The following is a 23,560-nucleotide window of genomic DNA, read 5'->3' as shown; positions in this document are numbered from 1 at the left end:
GGTTTTATTGGATTTTCTTGGATTTTTCAGCAGTTGAAACCAGGAATATTGGATTTTGCTGGGTTTTACTGGATTTTCTCGTGGAGTTGAAACCAGGATTATTAGGTTTTGTTGGATTTTCCTGGGTTGTCTTGGATTTTTTAGTAGCTGAAATCAGGATTATTTGGTTTTATTGGATTTTCTTGCAAAGACCATAATTATTGGGTTTTGTTGGATTTTCTTGGGTTTTATTGAGGTTTCTTGGGTTTTCTAGCAGTTGAAATCAGAAATATTTGGTTTTATTGGGGTTCCTTGTATTTTGTAACAGTCGAAACCAGGAATATTGGGTTTTACTGGGTTTTCTTGTAGAGTTGAAACCAAGATTTTAGGTTTTATTAGATTTTCTTGGGTTGTCTTGGGGTTTCTTGGGTTTTCTAGCTGTCAAAACCAGGAATATTGGGTTTTGTTGTGTTTTCTTGCTTGTTTTTTTTCAGCAGTTGAAACCAGGAATATTAGGTTTTGTTGGGTTGCATTGGGTTTTGGTGTTTTGTTTTTTTTTGCACAATTGAAACAATGATTATTGGGTTTTGTTAGTTTTATTGGGTTTTCTTGCAGAGTTGAAAACACTTACTGGGATTTCCTTGGGTTTTGTTGGGTTATTGAGTTATTTCTGATGTATTTCTTAAGAAATATTCATTTTCTAATCTTAGATTTTGTTAAACCTAGTAATTGTAACATCAATTAACAATTTGTATTCTAACAAATTTAAGTTTTGAAGTACTAATACAGCAAAGTAACAATAAAAGTAAAAGTCCTGCATGAAAAATCCCACTGAAGTAAACAGCAGAAAAATGTAGTTTAGAGTAAAAGCCCTGGTTTTCAGAGGAGACTTTCAGAGGAAGAATCTGTATTTGTTGGAGCCATTAACAACTGATAGACGTCTGAACTGACGGAAATGTTTGGAAATCACCGGTTTAATCTGTATTTTAACATCCTGTTGTTCAGTCACTTTGTTGTGATTCTATTTGTGCTACTTATTACAAAACAAACTTTTTTATGATTTCAGGATGTTCCAGTAAAACTCTGTCAGCAGAAAACTGTTAAAGCAGAAAACGAATCAGAAACAGGATCAGCCTGTTCAGTGTGTGTGTGTGTGTGTGTGTGTGTGTGTGTGTGTGTGTGTGTGTGCGTGTGTTTGTGTGTGTGTGTGTGTGTGTGTGTGTGTGTGTGTGTGTGTGTGTGTGTGTGTGTGTGTGTGTGTGTGCGCGTGTGTTTGTGTGTTTGTGTGTCTATACATTGCTGACATTCCTCAGCTCAGTGTGTAGAGAGACGAAGCCAAAGGTCAAAGACGCCGTAAAAGACTTCAGTCAAAACTAAAGGAGGAAAAGTAGAAGGAAGTCTAGACAGAAAGTGAAGTTTTCCAGTGTGTAATAATACACACAGAAAACTTCACTTTGTGTGTATTACATACAGTCATGAACTAAAGTTTACACCCGCTTGTAAAGACCAAGTGTATCACAGCAGTGTTGAGTTTCCAGTGACTCCTAGAACTCTGAGTTTTTTATGACGGAACCATTGAAAACAAACAACAATCCTGTATTTTGGTTCTTTCATAGATTTATTAAAGGTCTTCTGGGTCAAAAATATATAAACATCAATTTGGATTATCAGTTTGGGTAAAGAGAACTCTATTTTAATCTAATTTTCTTAGTTCCATGACCTCTTAACTTCTCCTGAGTGATTCCAGTCAACTACAGCTGCTGACTCCTCTGATCCAGTTTAAATAGAACCATTAGATCCACTCATTAGACTCAAACTCTACAGTGGGAAAGTCTGAGGAGCTCAGCAAAGATCTGAAGAAGAAAACCATTGACTAGAACCAGTCAGAAAGTCAAGAAGTTCTTCCTCTAGAAGCAGAACCTTAAAGCTCCACTCATCACATGCACAAAGAAAAGACCTTCTGGAGGAAAGTTCTGTGGTCAGATGGAACAAAAACTGAAGGTGAGGCCTTCAACCCCAAGAACACCAAACCTACCATCAGGCATGGAGGAGGCAGTATCATGCTCTGGGGCTTTCTAGAAGAGCTTCTGGACTGGTTTCAGACTGGATGTTGGACTGGTTCTGGACTTTCTTGGGACTGGTTTCTGTTTGGTTCCAGTCTTGGTTCTCCTGGTTTTGGATGTGATTTAAAGTTGGTTTAGGATTTATTTTACTCTGGATCTGGTCTTGGATGAGGACTGGTTTAGGACCGTCTTGGGTGGGTCTTGGATTTTTTTAGGAGTAGTATAGGTTTGGTTTTGTCCTGATTTTGTACTGATTTTAGACTTTTTTTTTTTGGACTGTTTTAGGTTTGACTTTGGTCCTGGTTTTAGACTTTTTAGGACTGGTTTCAGACTGTCTTGGTCGGGTCTTTTTTAAACCCCAAGAACACCAAACCTACCATCAAACATGGTGGTGGCAGTATCATGCTCTGTGGAACTGGAGCTTTCCACAAAGTAAATGGAATAATGAAGAAGGAGGATCACCTCCACGTTCTTCAGGAAAACCTAAAATCATCAGCAGAAGGTTGATCTTGGACACAGTTGGATGTTTCAACAAGACAATGAACCCAAACACACATCAGATGTGGTAAAGAAATGGTTCCATCAGACTAGAATGAAGGTTCTAGACTGGTCTCCCCAAAGTCCTGATTTAGACCCATCAAGAACCTGAAGAATCAAGTCTGAGAACTGTTGCAGTTCAACTAAATTTGTTGTCTTTCTGTCTCAGACTTGGGTCAGTTAAATTGATAGTATAATGATACTGCCACCTCCAGCTTGACGATAGGTATAAAGTCCAGAGGAGTCAATTTCAATGGTTCCATCATATAAATTCAGAGTTCTAGGAGTCATTGGAAACTAAAGACTTAATGATAAACTGGACTTTATAGTGAAGAAAACCAAATGTGTGTCAAACAGCTGATTGTTGCTGAACCGTCCTGGTTGTCTTTAATGTCCTGATGAGCTTGTTGACATGATAAACAGCAGCTTCACAGTATTTAGGACACGCTGGATGTTATTTAAACTGCAGTGACCTGAATGTTTGTGGGTCACTGAAATAGAAAGATTAAATCCAGACATGAGGTTTGTGTTGCCGGGTCTACATTCAGTGTGTTAGAGGTTGTAAAGAGTAAAAAACACAACATATTTTTGTTTTAAATTAAAACACATTAAAACTTTTACTGTCTCATTAACAGTTTAACAGCTTCTGAATTGAATTGTACAAGTTCACTTGGAGCCCACAGGCAGATAAAGAGATATTTTATCAATCCTTTTGGGGAAATTCAAGGTATCTGGTTCGATTTTACTGGGTTTTATTGGGGTTTCTTGGGGTTTTGGCAGTTGAAACTAGATTTTATTGGGTTTTCTGAGGGGTTGTAGCAGTTTAAACCAGGAAAATTAGATTTTATGTGGTTTTCTTGGGTTTTACTGTATTTTCTTGGGTTTTACTGGGGTGGGGAGTGGGGGGGGGTTAGATTTTATTGAGTGTTATAGCAGTTTAAACCAGGAATATTAGATTTTATTGGGTTTTCTTGGGGGTTTTAGCAGTCAAAACCAGATTTTATTGGATTTGGGAGCAGTTTAAACTAGGATTTTTTTTTTTTACTGTATTTTCTTGGGTTTTACTGGGGTGTTGGGGGGAGTTCTTGGGGGTTCTCGCAGTAGAAATCAGGAATATTGGATTTTATAGGGTTTTCTTGAGGATTCTTAGGTTTTCTAGCAGTTTAAACCAAGAATATTAGATTTTATTGGGTTTTGTTGGGCTGTCGAGCGGTTGAAAGCAGAATATTGGGTTTTCTTGGATTTTGTTGGGTTTTACTGCACATCTTCTCGCTCTGAACAGCAGCAGCATCACAACACTAACATCCCCCGGGTTTCCAATGTCTGTTTACCGCTGATAAACTTCATCTAAGTGTTAAATGAAAGAGTCAGAATCTTACCGAGTTCATCCCGGAGGTTGGACAGCTCCAGAGAAAGCTCCTTCTTTTGCTTTAAGGCCTCCTCACGCTGCAAACACACAAGAGAATCAGTTTAAAGTCACATTTTAACACACCTGGATGTGGAGGAAACAGAGGGAGTTACATCCGTCTGATCAAATCCACGATAATTCTCTCTAACTGGAGTGGATCAGACAGTCAACAGAGAATTATTTAGAGTTTGCACTAATCCCAGATAAGATTTAAACTTTGTAAAGGTGAAGCTGAAGTGATTTCATCAAACGACAACCAAGAAAACAAAGTTTGTTTCTGCAAGCAGAGCTGCAGATAATTACTGTTATCGTCAGGGATTTTCTGGGTGAATTGATCCATTTTTTTGTTTCTAAAATATCAGAAAATGGTGAAAAATGTGTTTTCTGCTATGTTTGTTTTTTATCCACAACCCAAAGATACTCAGTTTAAGGAAAGAAACCAGAAAATATTCACATTTGAGAAGCCGCCAAACAGAATTTTTCTTCTAAAAAAAACCCCCGACTGAAACCAAATAATTGATCATTAGTTGAATAGTTGGATGTAACAGAATAATAATCCCTGCAGCTTAGAGAATCCTAATGTTGACTGTAAACGTGTAAATGTATTAAAGCAGTTTGCCTTCCGGTTCTGTCTTTCTGCAGAGACAGAGTAAATTAATTTAAATTAATCTCCTGAGGGCTCGATCCTGTTTCCTGAAGTCTCCAAACCAGATTGTTCTGCAGCTGCAGCAGCTTTCATTTCCCTTTCAGATGCAACAATTGGAATATTTCCTCCTCTGTAAATGAACATACATGTGAGAGGAGCGGCACTGGGCTTTAATTCGGCCGCAAGACATTTTTTTTCTTATTGTTCCTCCGACAAGGTAGATCTGAGGATTCTTTAGAGCAATTTGAGCGACTGTCAGCAGGATGATGGAGAAATGACTCAGCTGGACTGAATGAAACAAGAACAAAGAAATATTTCAGATTCTTATTAATCATGAGGTGAGCAGCCCTTAATAGTGACTGAAATAATGAGCTCAGAATTGTTTTTTAAAAAAAAAAAACAAAACAAAACAAAAAAAAAATAAATTAAAAAAAAAATATATATATATATATATACACACATATACTAATTACTACTTTATACTAATTTACCATGACATTATAAAAAATAAACATTTTAAAATAGTTTTAACTTTCTAAAACAATTTACTTGAAAATCTTAGAAAAATCTAACATAAAAAAACAAAACCAATCCGGAACTTTAAATAACCTCCACATCAAAAATCTGTATTTTTTATAAATACTAATTATTTGTTTTGCGACATTTGATATTAAAGTTACACTTTTTTTTTACTGTATATAAACTACAAAAATAGAAATATCTTTTCAAATATCTGCTATTATTTGAAAGATAAATTATATACATCAAAGATTGAAAAAACAAAATGATTTTACAGATTTTTCCTGTCTTCTTAAATTACTGATGTTTTATCTCGAATATCTAATTAAGTCACGGACAATACAATATTAATTTAGAGATTACTGTTAAAAAATTAATTAGCAAAAATATGGATATTTTAATGTCAAGAAACCACATAATGTCCACAAAACGTCCACATAATGTCCTCACAACGTCCACATAACTTTCTCGTAAAGTCCTCACAACGTCCTCATAATGTCCACACAACATCCTCATAACGCCCACACAATGTCCTCATAACGTCCACATAGCATCCTCCTAACGTCCACCAACATAACATCCATTTACAGAACGTCCACAGACTGACCCAAACTACTGAACATTTCCTCCAAACAGAAGAAACTCCAGAGAACTTCAGTCCAGCTGCTGCCTGACAGAGACTGAAGGAACAAAGAACAGAATTCTGGAGAGAAACAGAACCAGAACAGCTGCAGCAGCTGATGACCAGCTGCAGGAACGAGGAGAACCTGAAGGGTTCTGCTGTGATCTCAGGAGAACCTGGAGGGTTCTGCTGTGATCTCAGGAGAACCTGGAGAGTTCTGCTGTGAAACAAACCAACCTTTCTTCTCTTCCTGAGCTGCTGAGGCTTCAGCTTCCTGCTGGTTTTCAGACGGACCGTCGGCTGCTTGCTCTCCGCTGAGCCCATGTTCCACTGAGAACTCACCGATCCACACAGCTGCAGAGGATCCACAGGCTCCTCCCCCTGTCCTAGGCACCGTCCACCTCCACCTGAAGGAATGCCAGGTGTTCCTGCTCTTATCTGCTGATCGCTCGCTCTACCGGAGCGTCTGCATTCAGGTAGAAACCTCTGAGCTCATTTACCGTCAGTCGCTTCAAACGACCACACAAAAGATAATAAATATGTAAATAAGCTGTAAAACAACATAACCTATGAAAACTTTTACACTGACTAAAAAACTAAAAAAGACAAAAACCTGTTAAAAAACAATCAGATTTAAATGCAGTAAAACATTGAAAGAATAAATGACTTTATGTTTGTAAAAGTTGTGATTTTTGATGTCTACAGTTTCATTATTTTAGTCACACAAAATTGTTTCAACTTTTAAAAAAAAAACAAATGTCTAAAATGATGAGATTTTTTTGCTCCTTTAAAAACTATAAAATCTTGTAATCTATGTGTTCCTGTGTAAAAAATATGTAAAAAGAAAATATGACAGCAAAGGTGGCAGAAAAAAATGTTGGAAAACCTTCAAAAACTAAAAAAACAGCAAATACCGGTAAACAGGATTCCTTTTCCTTTCTGATTTGCAGTAAAACTGATTTTATGATCATAAATTATGAAAGAATAAACTCCTAAAATACAGATTATTAATGTCAACTTTATTTACAGTTTTGGTCTGGTGTTGTTTTTACAGTCAAAATGTAATTTTACTAAATAGTCCAGATAATAAATTAGTCATTTTACAAATCTGAGTAAATATAAATGAGTAAAAGAACAAATTATTTGTAAAACAGATTTTTGATGTGGATTTTATTCACAGTTTTAGTCTGTTTGTTTTTCCACAGTCAACACCATAAAATATTTAATATTTTAACAAAACAGGGGAAATCTTTAAATAACTAAAATATTTTTAATGAAATAAATAAACTGTACATAGTTTTACTAAATTTAAATTAGCTTTATATCATAATTTTACACATTTTCAGAGTTTAAACTATTTTTGAACATATTTTTCTGTCATCTTTGCTGCAGAATTTTCAGGGTTTTTCTTTTTTTTGGGGGGGGGGGGGGGGGGGCAGATTTTTAAGATTTAATTAAAACAACGTCCACTAACAGATTTTTGATGTGGATTTTATTCACAGTTTTAGCCTGTTTGTTTGTTTGTTTGTTTTTCCACAGTCAGCACCACAAAATGTTTAATATTTGAACAAAACAGGGGAAATCTTTAAATAACTAAAATATTTTTAATAACATAGAAAAATAAAATAAAATTCACATAATTGTATTGAATTTAAATCAGCTAAATATTATAATTTTACAGACATTTTCACAGTTTTACATCTTTTTTATTTTTTAAACTGTATATTCTGGTGTTTCTTTGCATTTGTGTTTTTTTAAAGGTAGAATTCAAACATTTACTGCAAGTTTAGAACCGAAACACAACTTTAGAGCACAAGAAACCAAAATAGAACCTCCTATAATCGAACCTCCACTAATCGAACCTCCTCTAATAGAGCCTCCACTAACAGAACCTCCACTAGTAGAACCTCCACAAATAGAACCTTCTCTAACAGAACCTCCTCTAACAGAACCTCCTCTGACAGAACCTCCACTAATAGAACCTCCTCTAACAGACCCTCCTCTAATAGAACCTCCACTTATAGAACCTCCACTAACAGAACCTCCACTAGTAGAACCTCCACAAATAGAACCTTCTCTAACAGAACCTCCTCTAACAGAACCTCCTCTGACAGAACCTCCACTAATAGAACCTCCTCTAACAGACCCTCCTCTAATAGAACCTCCACTAATAGAACCTCCACTAATAGAACCTCCTCTAACAGAACCTCCACTAATAGAACCTCCTCTAACAGAACCTCCACTAACAGAACCTCCACTAACAGACCCTCCTCTAATAGAACCTCCACTAATAGAACCTCCACTAATAGAACCTCCTCTAATAGAACCTCCACTAACAGAACCTCCACTAGTACAACCTCCACTAGTAGAACCTCCTCTAACAGAACCTCCTCTGACAGAACCTCCACTAACAGAACCTCCTCTAACAGAGCCTCCACTAACAGAACCTCCTCTAACAGAGCCTCCACTAACAGAACCTCCTCTAATAGAACCTCCACTAACAGACCCTCCTCTAATAGAACCTCCACTAACAGAACCTCCACTAGTACAACCTCCACTAGTAGAACCTCCTCTAACAGAACCTCCTCTGACAGAACCTCCACTAACAGAACCTCCTCTAACAGAGCCTCCACTAACAGAACCTCCTCTAACAGAGCCTCCACTAACAGAACCTCCTCTAACAGAACCTCCACTAACAGAACCTCCACTAGTACAACCTCCACTAGTACAACCTTCACTAATAGAACCTCCTCTAACAGAACCTCCACTAACAGAACCTCCACTAGTACAACCTCCACTAATAGAACCTCCTCTAACAGAACCTCCACTAATCGAACCTCCTCTAATAGAGCCTCCACTAACAGAACCTCCTCTAACAGAACCTCCTCTAGCAGAACCTCCACTAACAGAACCTCCTCTAACAGAACCTCCACTTACAGAACCTCCACTAGTACAACCTCCACTAATAGAACCTCCTCTAACAGACCCTCCTCTAATAGAACCTCCTCTAATAGAACCTCCACTCTCAGCTGCATCAAGAGTCCAGTTTCTTTCCAGCAGCACAGATTAGATAAAAGCTGCTTCTTCTTATCTCAGACACTAAACAGGTGCAGCTGCTGCATTCCTGAACCTCCACACCTCCTTCATCCATCCATCCATCATCCATCCATCCATCCATCCACCTCCACCAGAACCGCTGTTCTGTTCTGTTCAGAATCAAAGCTGTCTGTTACGTAACATTCTCACTCCTCAGCTGATAACGTGTCATTCTGCAGATAAGAAGCTACTTTCTGCTGCAGATGTTTCTCCACTTTATGACCTCAGACACCAGCAGGTTAATGTTTCACTGCACAATAAAGAGACGCTTCAGAGTTTCATGGCTGCTGTAGAAAGCAGCGACGGGAAGATCAGTTTAAAACGAAGCTCAAGTCATGATAACAACTAGTTTATAGAAAATAATAAACCCAGCAAAGTGTGTGACGGACAAAGAGACACAAAATGACTACAAAAGGTGTGAAATCAACACAGAAAGATGCAAAGAATGCAACGAAAAGTTGCAAAAATAACTATAAAAATGCAAAATCACCACAAAATCAAGACAGAAAGACTCAAAAATGCATAGGAGACACATAATCACCACAAATATGTGTGAAATTGTTACAAAAACATGTGAAATCAGCACAGAAAGACTCAAAACTTTCCACAAAAAGACAATACAATAACAACAAAAATGCAAAATTACCATAAAAAGCACAAAATCAGCACAAAATGACACGAAATCACCAAAAAAGATGCAAAATCACCTTAAAGATGCACAGAATCAATTCAACATAAACACAGAAAGACTCAAAAAGTTCCCAAAAGAAGCACAAAAAGCACAAAATTAGGATAAAAACACGCAAAAGCACCACAAAATCAGAGTAAACATTTGTGAAACTGCCACAAAAAGACAAAAATTAACACCAAAAACACGTGAAATCAGCACAAAAAGATGCAAAAATGCCACAGAAATACCTAAAATAACCACAAAATATGTGAAATGAGCACAGAAAGACTCCACGAAAAGACGTACAATAACAACAAAAACACAAGATCACCATAATAAGCACAAAATTAGGACAGAAACATGCAAAATCATGACAAAGAGACACAAAGTCAACTCAAAATCAACACACAAAGACTCAAAAATGCCCCAAAAAATCATTACAAAATATACAAAATCACCACAAAATGAGTCTTAATCAGACCAAACAGGTGTCAAACAGCCACAAACACGTGAAATCAACACAAAAAGATTTGTTTTAAAAAAAAAAATCACCACATAAAGACCAAATTAGCACAAAAAAACCTCAAAAATGCCAAAAAAAAATGCTTAAAATCACCCAAATCTGCTGCTGACAGATTTTTCAGTTGAATTCAGACAGAAGCAACAGATCGGTTCACTGTAACTTTACAGCCGTTACGTTCTACAAACACAATCACTAAAACCTCTCATCAGCCCGCAAATATTTACTGAACATGACTTCCACGTCCGGCAGTCTGTTACTGACGCATCCTGGTGCAGCTGTGAGCCAATCAGCAGCCTGCTAACGAAGAAGACCCGCCTCCTGCAATATAAACTGACTTCAGCTGTTTGAAATCGACCAGACGTTTGTCTGATAACAACCTGCTGTTGCAAGGCAGATAAAGACACGACAACACAACAGGTTTTAGTCGTTTCTGAAATGTTCCAATCACTGGTGGAGATCAGAAAGTTTATTTACTCGACCTGGACATGATTTGTTTTACAGTGTAACACAAAAACATGGAAAAATGTCACTGAAACATTTAAAATCATCACAAAAACACTGAAAAATGCCACTTAAATACCTAAAATCAGCACAAAAACATGGACAAATGCCACTAAAACCAGTAAAATCATCACAAAAACATGGACAAATGAAACTAAAACACATAAAATCATCACAAGAACATGAAAAAATGCCACCAAAACACATTAAAATATCACAAAAACGCAGAAAAATGCCACTAAAAAAGTAAAATCAACACAAAAACATGGAAAAATGCCACTAAAACGAGTAAAATCATCACAAAAACGTGGAAAACCGCCACTAAAACGAGTAAAATCACCACAAAAACATGTAAAAATGCCACGAAAACACATAAAATCATCCCAAAAACATGTAAAAATGCCACTAAAACATTTAAAATCATCACAAAAACACAGAAAAATGCCACTAAAATAAGTAAAATCACCACAAAAACATGTAAAAATGCCACTAAAACACATAAAATCATCACAAAAACATGGAAATGTCACTAAAACGTAAAATCATCACAAAAACATGAAAAAATGCCACTAGAACGAGAAAAATCATCACAAAAACATGGAAAAATGACACTAAAATGAGTAAAATCATCACAAAAACATGGAAAAATGCCACTAAAACACTTAAATTCATCACAAAAACAGAAAACGGCCACTAAAACACTTAAAATCACCACAAAAACGTGGGAAAATGCCACTAAAACAAGGAAAATCACCACAAAAACACGGAAAAATGCCACTAAAACATAAAATTATCACAAAAACATGGAAAAATGCCACTTAAACATGAAAAATTGTCACAAAAACACGCAAAATCATCACAAAAACTCAGAAAAATGCCACTAAAACTAGTAAAATCAACACAAAAACATAAAAATGCCACTAAAACATTTAAAATCACCATAAAAACGTGGGAAAATGCCACTAACACTCATAAAATCATCACAAAGACACAAAACCGACACCACAAGATACAAAATCAGCTCATATTGCAGTGAAAAATTAACCTACAGCGAGGAAAAATTCACTCACATTGAGAAAAAAAATGCTCACAGGGAGAAAAAAAAATTCAAAACACAGCCAGACACTGCATCATCCTGTTACTGTTACAGTCAAACAAAAACTGTCTGTTTTTAGACTCACACCTCTAATGACAGTTAATTATTGATGATTATGTGTTTCTTGGCTCTAACTTTACTGAGTCTAACGCCTTGTCCACACGTAGCCGGGTATCTCACAAAACGAAGATATTTTTCTACGATTCGGCCTATCATCCACACGAAAATGTAGATTTACGTCATCAAAAACGATTCTTTTTAAAAACTCCGACCAAAGTGAAGATTTGCGAATTCTCCGTTTTATGCGTCTGCATGTGGACATCAGTAACCGGGGTTTTGCGTTTCGAAACATCACCGCCTGCGACAAAATATGTTCTTACGTCACATATGCGACCTGTGTTTACATTCTGTAACAGTATGGATGCTCTCACAAGGTTTTGGGCGCTTTTTACTTGCTTGTTTTTACAAGCCCAGATACTGCTCCACATTCAACAACACAGGCGAAGGAAGACGTTAAGGACGGTTATTCTTACTCTGATTGGATAGGATTTGGGGAACTACTGCCACCTAAAGGTCTGGCATGCTTATGAATGTGCTTAAAAACGCACTTATGCGGTTAGGTGAGGATGAAGTTTTTTTCTAAAAACGAGGTGGTGTGTACGTAAGTTTTTTTCTAGACGGAGGGGGCAGGATATTCGGTTTTACAAAAACCCTGCTACGTGTGGCCAAGGCCTCAGAGAAAACACACCAGAAGCTGCTCTGATCTGAGGAAACGGCCGCTAACAGGCGCTAACACAAGCTAACGGAGGCCAACAGAAGCTAACGGAGACTGACAGAGGCTAAAGGGAGCTAACGGAGGCTAGCGGAAGCTAACGGAAGCTAACAGAAGCTAATAGGCGCTACCGGAGGCTGACAGAGGCTAATGGAGGCTAACAGAGGCTAACGTAGGCTAACGGAAGCTAACAAAAGCTAACAGGCGCTAACGGAAGCTAATGGAGGCTACTGGAAGCTAACGGAGGCTAATGGAGACTAACAGAGGCTAATAGAAACTAACGGAAGCTAACAGGCGCTAACGGAGGTTAATGAAAGCTAACGGACGCTAACAGCCGCAAACAGCCGCTAACAGGTGCTAAAGGAAGCTAACGGAGGCTAACCACCGTCACTCGTCCATCAGCAGCGTGTTGTTGTTCTAGCAGCAGCAGGGTGTGGATCGACCTGAAAACAGACCTCACCACCAGCAGCCACTCAGACTCTTTAATTACAGACTGCAGCAGCCAGAGGGGAAGGATGGAACCAGAACTTCCCCTCATGAACCCCCCGAGGGAACGTCAGACCATTCTACATGTAGGAACATGTCCAGACAGAACCTCTCCATGTTTACTACAAACATCGCTAACGTGTGAGGATAGACTGCAGCAGAGCAGTCAGAAAAAACCCTAAATCTGTGTCATTAAATCTTTATTTATGAGAATAATCAATCAATAACTGATTACTACATTTACCCTCTAACATGACATTTACCCTCTCATACTACATTTACCCACTAATACTACATTTACCCTCTAATACTACATTTACCCTCTGATACTACATTTACCCTCTAGTACTACATTTACTACCATCGAATGCTACATTTACCCTCTAACACTACATTTACCTTCTAGCGCTACATTTATCCTCTAACACTACATTTACCCTCTAATACTACATTTACCTCTAGTACTACATTTACCCTCTAACTCTACATTTACCCTCTAATGCTACATTTACCTTCTAACTCTACATTTACCCTGTAATACTACATTTACCCTCCAACACAAAGCTTCATATCTGATCAGGGAAACTAACTGCTGCTTCATTTCATGATTAAATCTCTGCCTGGAATCATTTGCATTGCGGTTAAAAAACAAATCAAGTCCTTCAGCCTTTAAAGCTGCCGACACAACAACCGACATTTCCTGTTCAAGTTCTAAACTGAATAACAACGTTGTTTTACAGTCAGACAGCAAATAGCAAGAGTCTCCTGGCAGAACCTTCTGGTTCTTCATCTCCAGTAAGTTTAGTAATGATCAAACCTTCATACTGGGAATATTTCAGAGTTTCAGGTCCTTGAAGTCCATAGAGGTGGTCCAAGATACTAATCAGTGATCTGGACAGTTGTCAGTAGGTCTACTCTAGAACTTTCTCCAGTTGTCAGTAGGTCTACTCTAGAACTTTCTCCAGGGGATGTTCTCCTTTCCTGCTTCCAGTCTTTAAGTTTAGTCTCACTTAGAACATTCCAGGTCCTTCAAGTGTCCAAAATGAGTCTAAATGTGTTCATAATTACAAAAAAATGTTTAAAATTATTCAAAGATTGTCTAAAATGACTTGAACATCGTCCTAAAAGGCGGTAATGTTTCCCAGAACTCAGATGTGTTTCTCCTCCTAAATGTCATGGTTCTATCTGCTGGACTGATGAAGTTCTGAGGCTCAGAAATGATGGAAAAAGTCCATTAAAAAGTGATAAATCTGGACCCACCTCTATGGACTTCAAGGACCTGGAATGTTCATGTTCTTTGAATAATTTTAAACATTTTTTTGTCATTATGAACACATTTAGACTCATTTTGGACACTTGAAGGACCTGGAATGTTCTAAGTGAGACTAAACTTAAAGACTGGAAGCAAGAAAGGAGAACATCCCCTGGAGAAAGTTCTAGAGTAGACCTACTGACAACTGGAGAAAGTTCTAGACTAGACCTACTCTAGAACTTTCTCCAGTTGTCGGCAGGTCTACTCTAGAACTTTCTCCAGGAGACGTTCTCCTCTATGGACTTCAAGGACCTGGAACTCTGGAAATATTCCCGTCTGAAGGTAGAACTCTGATCACTGATAAAGTTACCAGATGTTCTGAGTTCTAACAGTAGAACAGATGATGGTGGTACCTCAGTGAAGAGATGCTGGATGACCGTAGCCAGAGCCTCCACCCTCCGGTTCCCCTGGACAAGCAGCCTCCTCAGCTGGTTGATGGCCTGGTTCTTCTTCTCCACCTGTTCTTTGTTGTGGTTCTGTTTACCAGGGACCGACCCGTCCGCAGCGCCCCCTGCTGGTCTGGGACCGTACTGCAGGCGGGAACCTGCCTTGGGGCTGGACCGGGCCCCGGTTCTGGCTCTGAAGCTGGAGGGTCCGGTGGAACCCGATGTGGTGTTATCAGCGGAGGGAACCGGGAGAACCGGAGCCGCTGGTGTGTTAGCATTCAAAACATCTGGAACCTGGACCAACAGGAAACACCATCATGGTAAAAACTGATGGATTTTATAGTCATTTCAGTTCTTCCATCCATGTTTGGAAACTTTGTGGTGTTTTGTGTCTGATTTTTACATTAAAAACTAAACTTTTAAACAAATAAGGAACCAAAACAACCAAAGAAATTTCATTTTCGACTAGTTTTGAGTTGTTTTAGAGACTCTTTTAGTGATTTCGGATGATTTTATTTTGCCATTTCAGACAAATTTTTGTATTTTTTGACAAAATGTTGACGTTTCAAGTGAGTTTTGAGGAACGTCAGACAAGTTTTAAGTTGATTTGGAAAACATTTTGTCATTTGTCACAAGATTTGGTTATTTCAACCTAATTTGGAGAAGATTTTTTTTATCTTATTTTTCTTGTTTTGTGTCTCTTTTTGTCATTTTAGTTCTTTCATCCATTTTTGGAACCATTTTGTCTCTTTGTGGTATTCACGTCTGTTTTTTCCATTTCATTTTAAACTAATTTTGAGTTGTTTTATAGAATCTATTAGTCATTTTGGATGACTTTCTTTTGTCATTTAAGACATTTGTAGCATTTTTTGACTACATTATGGCGTTTTAAATAAGCTTTGAGTAATTTTAGGCATTTTGTGAGTCAGTTTAGACAAAGTTCAAGTCATTTTAGATCAGATTGTATCATTTCAACCTAATTTCCAGTTGATTTGGGTAAATTCTGAGACATCTCTGAGTTCTCTCTCCTGCTTCATGTTGTTCTAAAGTGCAGGACTACATGACAAGGGCATAAAAGAAAGGACCGTTTGTGGTTTAAAGGTTGAAATGAGAGAGTTACCTGCTCAGGTGGAGGCAGCGGCTGGTTCTGGTTCTGCTCTCCGGCCACCGTCTGGCTGCATCTGGACGTCTGTTTGTTTTTATCCACTGCAAGAGAACCATGGTTTCTTAATGCTCGAGTGACGGGAGCCACATTCAGCATGGTGTCAGAACACACAACAACATACACCGAACACACACTGAACACACACGCAGCCCATCCACTCAACATCAACAACAACAACAACAACACAGCAGGACAGAAACCAGCCGGAGGAAACATAAAAGGAGCCGAACTCTCAGTCTGATGGAGGGAAACGCCCAGCGGAGTGATGCATGATGGGAATGTGTCATTAAGGGTCCATTAGTGGAGCTGTTAGCGTTAGCGCTGCAGCTTCCTGGAGATAAAAGCTGCTAGAGGAGGAAACATCTGGATTCATCTCCTCACCGTCAGAAAGACCTCATAAACCATAATGAACGTAAAGAACTCCGATCTGCACATCTGAGATTAGAATTAAATTAATATCCTCACAGTCTGATCAGTTATTAAGAATTTATTTCGCCTGAGTCCAAATTTATGGATTCAGTAAATAAATCACACTCTGGACTCTTAAATATCAGTTTCAGTTTCACTATCACGTTCAATATTTTATTAACATGTAAAACGTCAATGTAAGGAGCAATATTTCATTTTTAGACACAATATTTCGTTTTTCAGGAACAATATTTAATTTTAAGGTGCAATATGTCATTTTTAGATGCAATATTTCATTTTCACATTGCACTATTTCAATTTTCATTTCATTTTTTAGGTGCAATATTTTATTTTTAAGTGTAATATTTCATTTATTAGGTGCAATATTTAATTTTTTAGGAATGATATTTCATCTTTTAGATGCAATATTTCACTTTTTAGGAGCAATATTTCATTTTTAGATGCAATATTTCATTTTTCAAGTCCAATATTAATTTTTTTTTTTGTGCAATATTTTATTTTTTAGGTGCATTATTTTATTTTAAAGTGTAATTTTTCATTTTTTAGGAACAATATTTAATTTTTCCGGTTCAATGTTTTAATTTTTCAGCTGAAATATTTCATTTTTTTAGGAACAATTTTTCTTTTTTTTTTTGGAACAATATTTCACTTTCAGATGCAATATTTCATTTTTCAGGTAAAATATTTCATTTTTTAGATGTAATATTTCAATTTTTAGTTGCAATATTTCATTTTTCAGGAACAATATTTCATTTTTCAGGTGTGATATTGTTAGCCTTAAAGATAGCAATTGTCATATTTTAAGGTTTTCAGAAAAGAAAAACTCTGCTGATCTGGTTGAAGCTGTGAGACGGCGCCCCCTGCTGGTGAACAGAGCTGCTGATAAAACCCACAAACAAACATCCTCAAATCCAGAAACAAACATCCTGTATAAATAAACTGAATAATAATAATAATAAACAAACATCCTGCAGTTCCATTATATCTGTTTTTGCAGCTAAAACACATCAGCGGTGCTTCAGATCTGACAGCAAAGGTTCAGTAAAAGAAACTCCAGCGTCCCAGTGACAGTGAAAGCAGCACGATGACATCCCTGAACGCCTCAGAGACTCGGTTTGATTTTACAGAAACGTCACAAAAACAGCAGAACTTTAACAGCAGCTCAGGTTCAGTTTGTTTGTCAAAAAGATCTGATATAAATCGATCCAAAGGCACAAAACTATCAATAACTGAGACATCAAAGTATAGAAAACCGAAGCAAAAAAACTAAACATTCATGATATATATATATATATATATATATATATATATATATATATATATATATATATATATATATATATATATATATATATATATATATGTATATATATATATATGTATATATATATATATATATATATATATATATATGCAAAAAAGTGCAAAAAAAGATCATTAATGCATAATGCATAAAAGTAACAATGATCTGGATATTATTGCACAGAAGTGTAAAAATTTTAATCTTCATGTAAAAAGGAACTATTATTGCAGAAAGTGTTCAGAATCCTGATATAATCAGACCAAAGGAACTTCATGTTAAAACCTGGATGTTAAAGAATCTGATAGAAGATGTTTAACTGGAGATTAAAAATGTGAGATTTTCTGAGATGTTCTGAGATGTTTGTTCTAAGATGTTTGTTGTGAGATGATCTGAGATGTTCTGAGGTGTTTGTTGTGAGATGATCTGAGACGTTCTGAGATGTTCTGAGGTGTTCTGAGATGTTTGTTGTGAGATGATCTGAGGATGTTCTGGGATGTTCTGAGATGTTCTGGGATGTTCTGGGATGCTCTGAGATGTTTTGAGGTGTTCTGGGATGTTCTGAGGATGTTCTGAGATGTTCTGAGATGTTTGTTGTGAGATAATCTGAGATGTTCTGAGGTGTTCTGAGGATGTTCTGAGGTGTTCTGGGATGTTCTGAGGTGTTCTGAGATGTTTGTTGTGAGATGATCTGAGGATGTTCTGAGATGCTCGGGGATGTTCTGAGATGTTCTGGGATGTTCTGGGATGTTCTGAGATGTTTTGAGGTGTTCTGGGATGTTCTGAGGATGTTCTGAGATGTTCTGAGATGTTTGTTGTGAGATGTTCTGGGATGTTCTGGGATGATCTGAGATGTTCTGAGATGTTTGTTCTGGGGTGTTCTGGGATGTTCTGAGGTGTTCTGGGATGTTCTGAGATGTTCTGGTTTCTACCTGGTTGGTTCCAGGACGACATGCAGAGCTGCTGAGCCCAAACTGAGGAGAAACACAGTTAGAACATCACAACAGGAAGTTCTGCTGCAGAAACTTCACAACATCCAGGAAGTTCTGGTCTAACGGGTAAACGGGTCACTGAGCAGAACCGAGACAACATCCAGGAACAAACACCGAGGAGAAATCTGAGAAGGAGGAGGAGGAAGGACGAGGCTTTTCTTTAAAAAAAAAAAAAAAATTATCTCTATTTATTTATATATATATATATATATATATATATATATATATATATATATATATATATATATATATATATATTTTATTATTATTATTATTATTATTATTATTATTATAAATGGATCTAAAATGATCTGCTTTAGTTTTGATGACATCATCACTGGTTTTAACCTGATTGGTCAGTCGTCATCTCTGGCAGCCAATCAGCACCGAAGGATTCATGTTTGAAAAATTGACTCAACTAAACCAAAAGTTGCAACTGTAAATAAACATAAATAAATAAATATGAATAAATAATCAATATTAACCATGAAACATTGTTTTTAAATATCTAAAAATTTGAAGAAAAATGACTTCTTTTTGTAAAAAAAAAAAAAGTCTTAAAATATGTTCAAATATTTGTCATAATTTAGATATTTCAAATAAACTCACCAGATCTCAGATACATATGTATTTTCAGTAAAAACATTATGTGTATTTTAATAAGAAGGTCATTTTCTAATATTTTTAAGATTTAAGTTTCAGTGAATATGTGTGTAAATGTATTTTAAAGTGTGATAATGTGAAAGTATCTTCTTATTGTGATGCACTGTTAATGTTCCAGCATTAAACCGTTTCTCTTTCTGACTGAACGCAGATTATTTTCCACCGTGTGGAGACGATCTGACTCCTGCAGGCATCTAAATCTAATTACTAATGGCTCAGCAGGTAGAAGAAGAAGAAGTCTCTAATAAGCTCCTTAATGGACAAATCCTGAACACACACAAACCAGAGGCCACGTGGAGAATCAAACAGCACCGAGTCAGATGACTGAAGATCACTGACCAACGTCTAGACCTCTAACAACAACATCTAGACCTCTAACACCAACATCTAGACCTGTATGAACACCAACATCTAGACCTGTATGAACACCAACATCTAGACCTGTATGAACACCAACATCTAGACCTGTATGAACACCAACATCTAGACCTGTATGAACACCAACATCTAGACCTCTAACACCAACATCTAGACCTGTATGAACACCAACATCTAGACCTCTATGAACACCAACATCTAGACCTCTATGAACACCAACATCTAGACCTCGAACACCAACATCTAGACCTCTATGAACACCAACATCTAGTCCTCTAACACCAAAATCTAGACCTCTGAACACCAACATCTAGACCTCTAACACCAACATCTAGACCTCTAATACCAAAATCTAGACCTCTATGAACACTAAAATCTAGACCTCTATGAACACCAACATCTAGACCTCTAACACCAACATCTAGACCTCTGTGAACACCAATATCTAGACCTCTAACACCAACATCTAGACCTCTATGAACACCAACATCTAGAGCTCTATGAACACCAACTACTAGACCTCTAATACCAACATCTAGACCTCTATGAACACCAACATCTAGACCTTTATGAACATCTAGACCCCTATGAACACCAACGCCTAGACCTTTATGAACATCTAGACCCCTATGAACACCAACATCTAGACCTCTATGAACATCTAGACCCCTATGAACACCAGGTTCTGTTTTCTACCAACGAGTCCACATCAACATTCTGGTACGTATAAAAGGGCAGAAATCCAGATCTTAGAGACCTCAAAAGTGGGTGAAATGTAAAACAAAGATTGCTGAAAACATGGAAAATCACTTGTCTTGTCCAAAATAACTAAAATATAATTGAAAAGTCACAAAAGCGGGCCACAATCATTGTCAACAATGAAAAAATGAATGCTAAATCATCCAAAATAAGTGACTCAACATTTGTTTAAAATGACTCAAAATTTGCCCTAAACTACTAAAAATCTGTCCTGATTAACTCAAACGTTCTCCAAATGGACTCATATTGGCATTTTGTCAAAATATCTAAAAACTTGAACCTTGTCAAGGCCTCAACAGTTGGTGAAATGTGGACCAAAGACTGTATTTTAGTAGAAATATGTATCCATCCATAGATATACACTGACTTTATGGAGACACTAGACCATCAAAGCATTGAAAATTTTGCACTTTTTCCCATTTTAAGGGCCAATAGTTGATCATGATCGACATCTTGGACATTTTTTTTTTTAGTAATTTTGCACAGATTTCAGGGAATTTCTAACAATTTGAGTCATTCTGAACAATTTTTAAGTAACTTTTTGTCCAGTTTTAGAGTCATTAAAGACAGTTTTGAGTCATTTTCATCAACTTTTTGGTTTTCTTATTATTCCTTCAAGTCAAAGCAGCAAAAAACTGGAACCTTGTCTGGTCCAACTTTAACATATCAGATTCTACTGACGTTAGAGCCTCAACAGTTGGAGAAATGCGGACCAAAGACTGGATTTTAGTAGAAATATGGATGCATCCATAGATATACACTGACAGGAACTTTATGGAGACACTAGATCAACCTGGATTGTATTTTTTAGACTTTATATTTAAATTTAAAGGCCTAATACTGATTCATTATTGTCATTTTAGATATGCAAATGTAAATAATTTTGGACAGATCTGAGGAGTTGTGGACCATCTTTATGTTATTTTGGGTCAATGTTGAGTCATTTTGGACAAATTTGTATCATTTTATACAAGCTTCAAGTAACGTTGATCAAATTTGACTTATTTTGGACAAAGTTTAAGTAATTTTGGACAATTTTGACTCATTTTAGACAGATATCACGTAAAAACTGGAACCTTGTCTGGTCCAACTTAAACACATCAGATTCTACTGATGTTAGAGCCTCAAAAGTTGGTTGGAGAAATGTGGATCAAAGACTGTATTTTAGTAGAAATATGGATCCATCCATAGATATTCTGTTTGTGTCCAAAGTATTTTTTCAAAATTGACAGGAATTCCTTGGAATTTTCAAAAAAATACAATTGTACAAACTGTCTAAAATCACTCAAGATTTGTCCTAAGCTGCTCAAAATGTGTTTGGAATTCTCAAAAAGGGTCAAAAACGCTCAAGAGATTGTCCAGAATTATTTAAATATTGTTCAAGATTAAACAGAATCTGTCCAAATGATGAAATAATGGTTTAAAGTTACTCAGATTTCTTCTTTAACTTCTCAAGATGCATCCAGAATAACTGAAAATGGAGTCATACACCTCCTGAGAGAAGCAGAAACATTCAGGACTCCGCTCTCTGGAGATCCCATGCACACAGCTGTTACCACGGAAACTAGCGTGCCACTAGGTGTCCACTATCTGACCCCAATACATGCAAACCAGAACATCCGGTTACCTAGCAACAAACCACGAGTCCTCCACCGGTTCTGCACAAAACTGGATTTAAATACGGGAAAAATGTGCACAAATATGATTTAGTCAACTAAAAAATGTTGTTCATGTTGTTGTTGCTGGTAGGAAAAGAAGAAAATATGAATGTAATATTTAATAAACACAAAGGTCGATTTGGATGCAGCTGTTTACATCCAGACTCATATGTGCTTTAATTCCTCCTCAAATCATCACATTTTTGGACTAATATCTGCTTGAATTTTCCTGAAATTCCTACAATGTAAAATAAGTATAATAATAAAGATATCTGTGAAATTTTAGCCTGAGAGATCAAATATTTTTTAAGATAAATATTTTCGACCCACTTTCTGCAGGTTTTCTTTCATGTTAAACTTGAGTCTGTTTGATCAAAAATAACTGAGGAAAAATTAAAGATAAAAACCTGAAATTTTCTCTGTATTTTCTCATCGTATCACTGATTCAGAATCCGAAATATTGGACAAATTGATCCAACAGTCTTTGACTATGGTTGAGTTGAAATATGAAAAAAACAACACGAAGATATAAACGACTCAGCTGGAACCAACACTTTATTAAAAATCTGAGTTTTCAGCTGAACTGCAGGAAACTAAATAAAGTTAAACATCTGCAGCCTCTAGAGGTGATTATTTAGGGGATTATTTAGAGGCTGAAACACTAAAAAAATCTAAGTTTGGTCTGAAAATATAAAAAAATTAGTATTAGATGTGTTTTATTATTATTACTATGATTATTATTATTCTTTGTCTGCATTTTATTTGAGGCAGTGCCTCCAAGGTCGGTTAGAAACTGTTCGACCTTCAGAGATTCTACTTACTGGATGCTCAAACTTTTTTTTTTTGCATATTTTATTTGTCTCTTTGTCATTTTAGTTCATCTTTTTCTTCATTTTGTTTCCTCTTAATCTTATTTTTCTGCATATTTTTTAAATTAATTTTCTGCTGTTGCTTTATTAATTTTTTTGCCTTTATTTCTTCATTTTCTGCTCTTTATTATTTTTCTGTGTATTTTTATTTATTTTCTGTTTTCTTTGTCTTATTTTTTGCATAATGTTTCTATATTTTCCTCTTTATCTCATTTTTGTATCTATATTTTCTGCTGCTCTTCATCCATTTTCCTGAATCTTTTCTTCATTTTCTGCTTCCGCCTCGTCTTATTTTTATATTTTTGAATATTGTTCTTGATTTTCTCGCCATCTCTTTGTCATTTTAGTTCATCTTTTCCTACTAAACTACTTTCCAGATCATCTGCTGAAGCTTCACATCCGATTAGAGCTGCACCGCTGGACAGCCTCAGCTGAACCACTGCGGGCGTGTACGAGCTCCCGTGCACCGTGAGTGTGTGTGGGCGTGCACGTGCGCTGACTAAAGCCCGCTGTAACCTACATTCACAGCAGAAAGTGGGTCTGTGGAGCTGTGGACACGTGCAGCAGAGTTCACGTGACGTTTGATGGATCGCAGGTTAAATCAAGAAGAAGGGGAAGGAATGAAAGAGATTAAATGAAACAAAAAAAGGCCAGGAAAAGGAGCCACATTAGAGCACTGGATATCATTGCCAGAAGAAATGAAAGAGATTAAATCTGGGGGAACAGAACCA

At 36.7% G+C, this 23,560-nt stretch overlaps 1 protein-coding gene across 7 annotated transcripts in view; it reads right to left on the bottom strand.

Moving 5' to 3' along the window:
- Positions 1-23,560, bottom strand: part of LOC111585880 (microtubule-associated tumor suppressor 1 homolog) — a 96,498-nt gene that overhangs the window by 22,398 nt on the left and 50,540 nt on the right. For 6 of the 7 annotated variants that reach the window (XR_008601461.1, XM_055010092.1, XM_055010091.1 and 3 more), the window contains exons 8-10: positions 15,737-15,822; positions 14,584-14,910; positions 3,959-4,025 (exon numbers count right to left, since the gene is read on the bottom strand). Coding sequence is in view for 6 of the 7 variants with exons in the window: in XM_055010092.1 (XP_054866067.1) it covers positions 3,959-4,025; positions 14,584-14,910; positions 15,737-15,822 (480 nt within the window). In the remaining variant the exon portion in view is untranslated. The remainder of the gene's footprint in view (positions 1-3,958; positions 4,026-14,583; positions 14,911-15,736; positions 15,823-23,560) is intronic. The other variant, XM_055010094.1, reaches the window with a different exon arrangement.

This window comes from Amphiprion ocellaris, chromosome 4 (assembly GCF_022539595.1).
Source record: "Amphiprion ocellaris isolate individual 3 ecotype Okinawa chromosome 4, ASM2253959v1, whole genome shotgun sequence".
NCBI lineage: Eukaryota > Metazoa > Chordata > Actinopteri > Pomacentridae > Amphiprion > Amphiprion ocellaris.
This window is presented reverse-complemented; position numbering and strand designations above follow the sequence as displayed.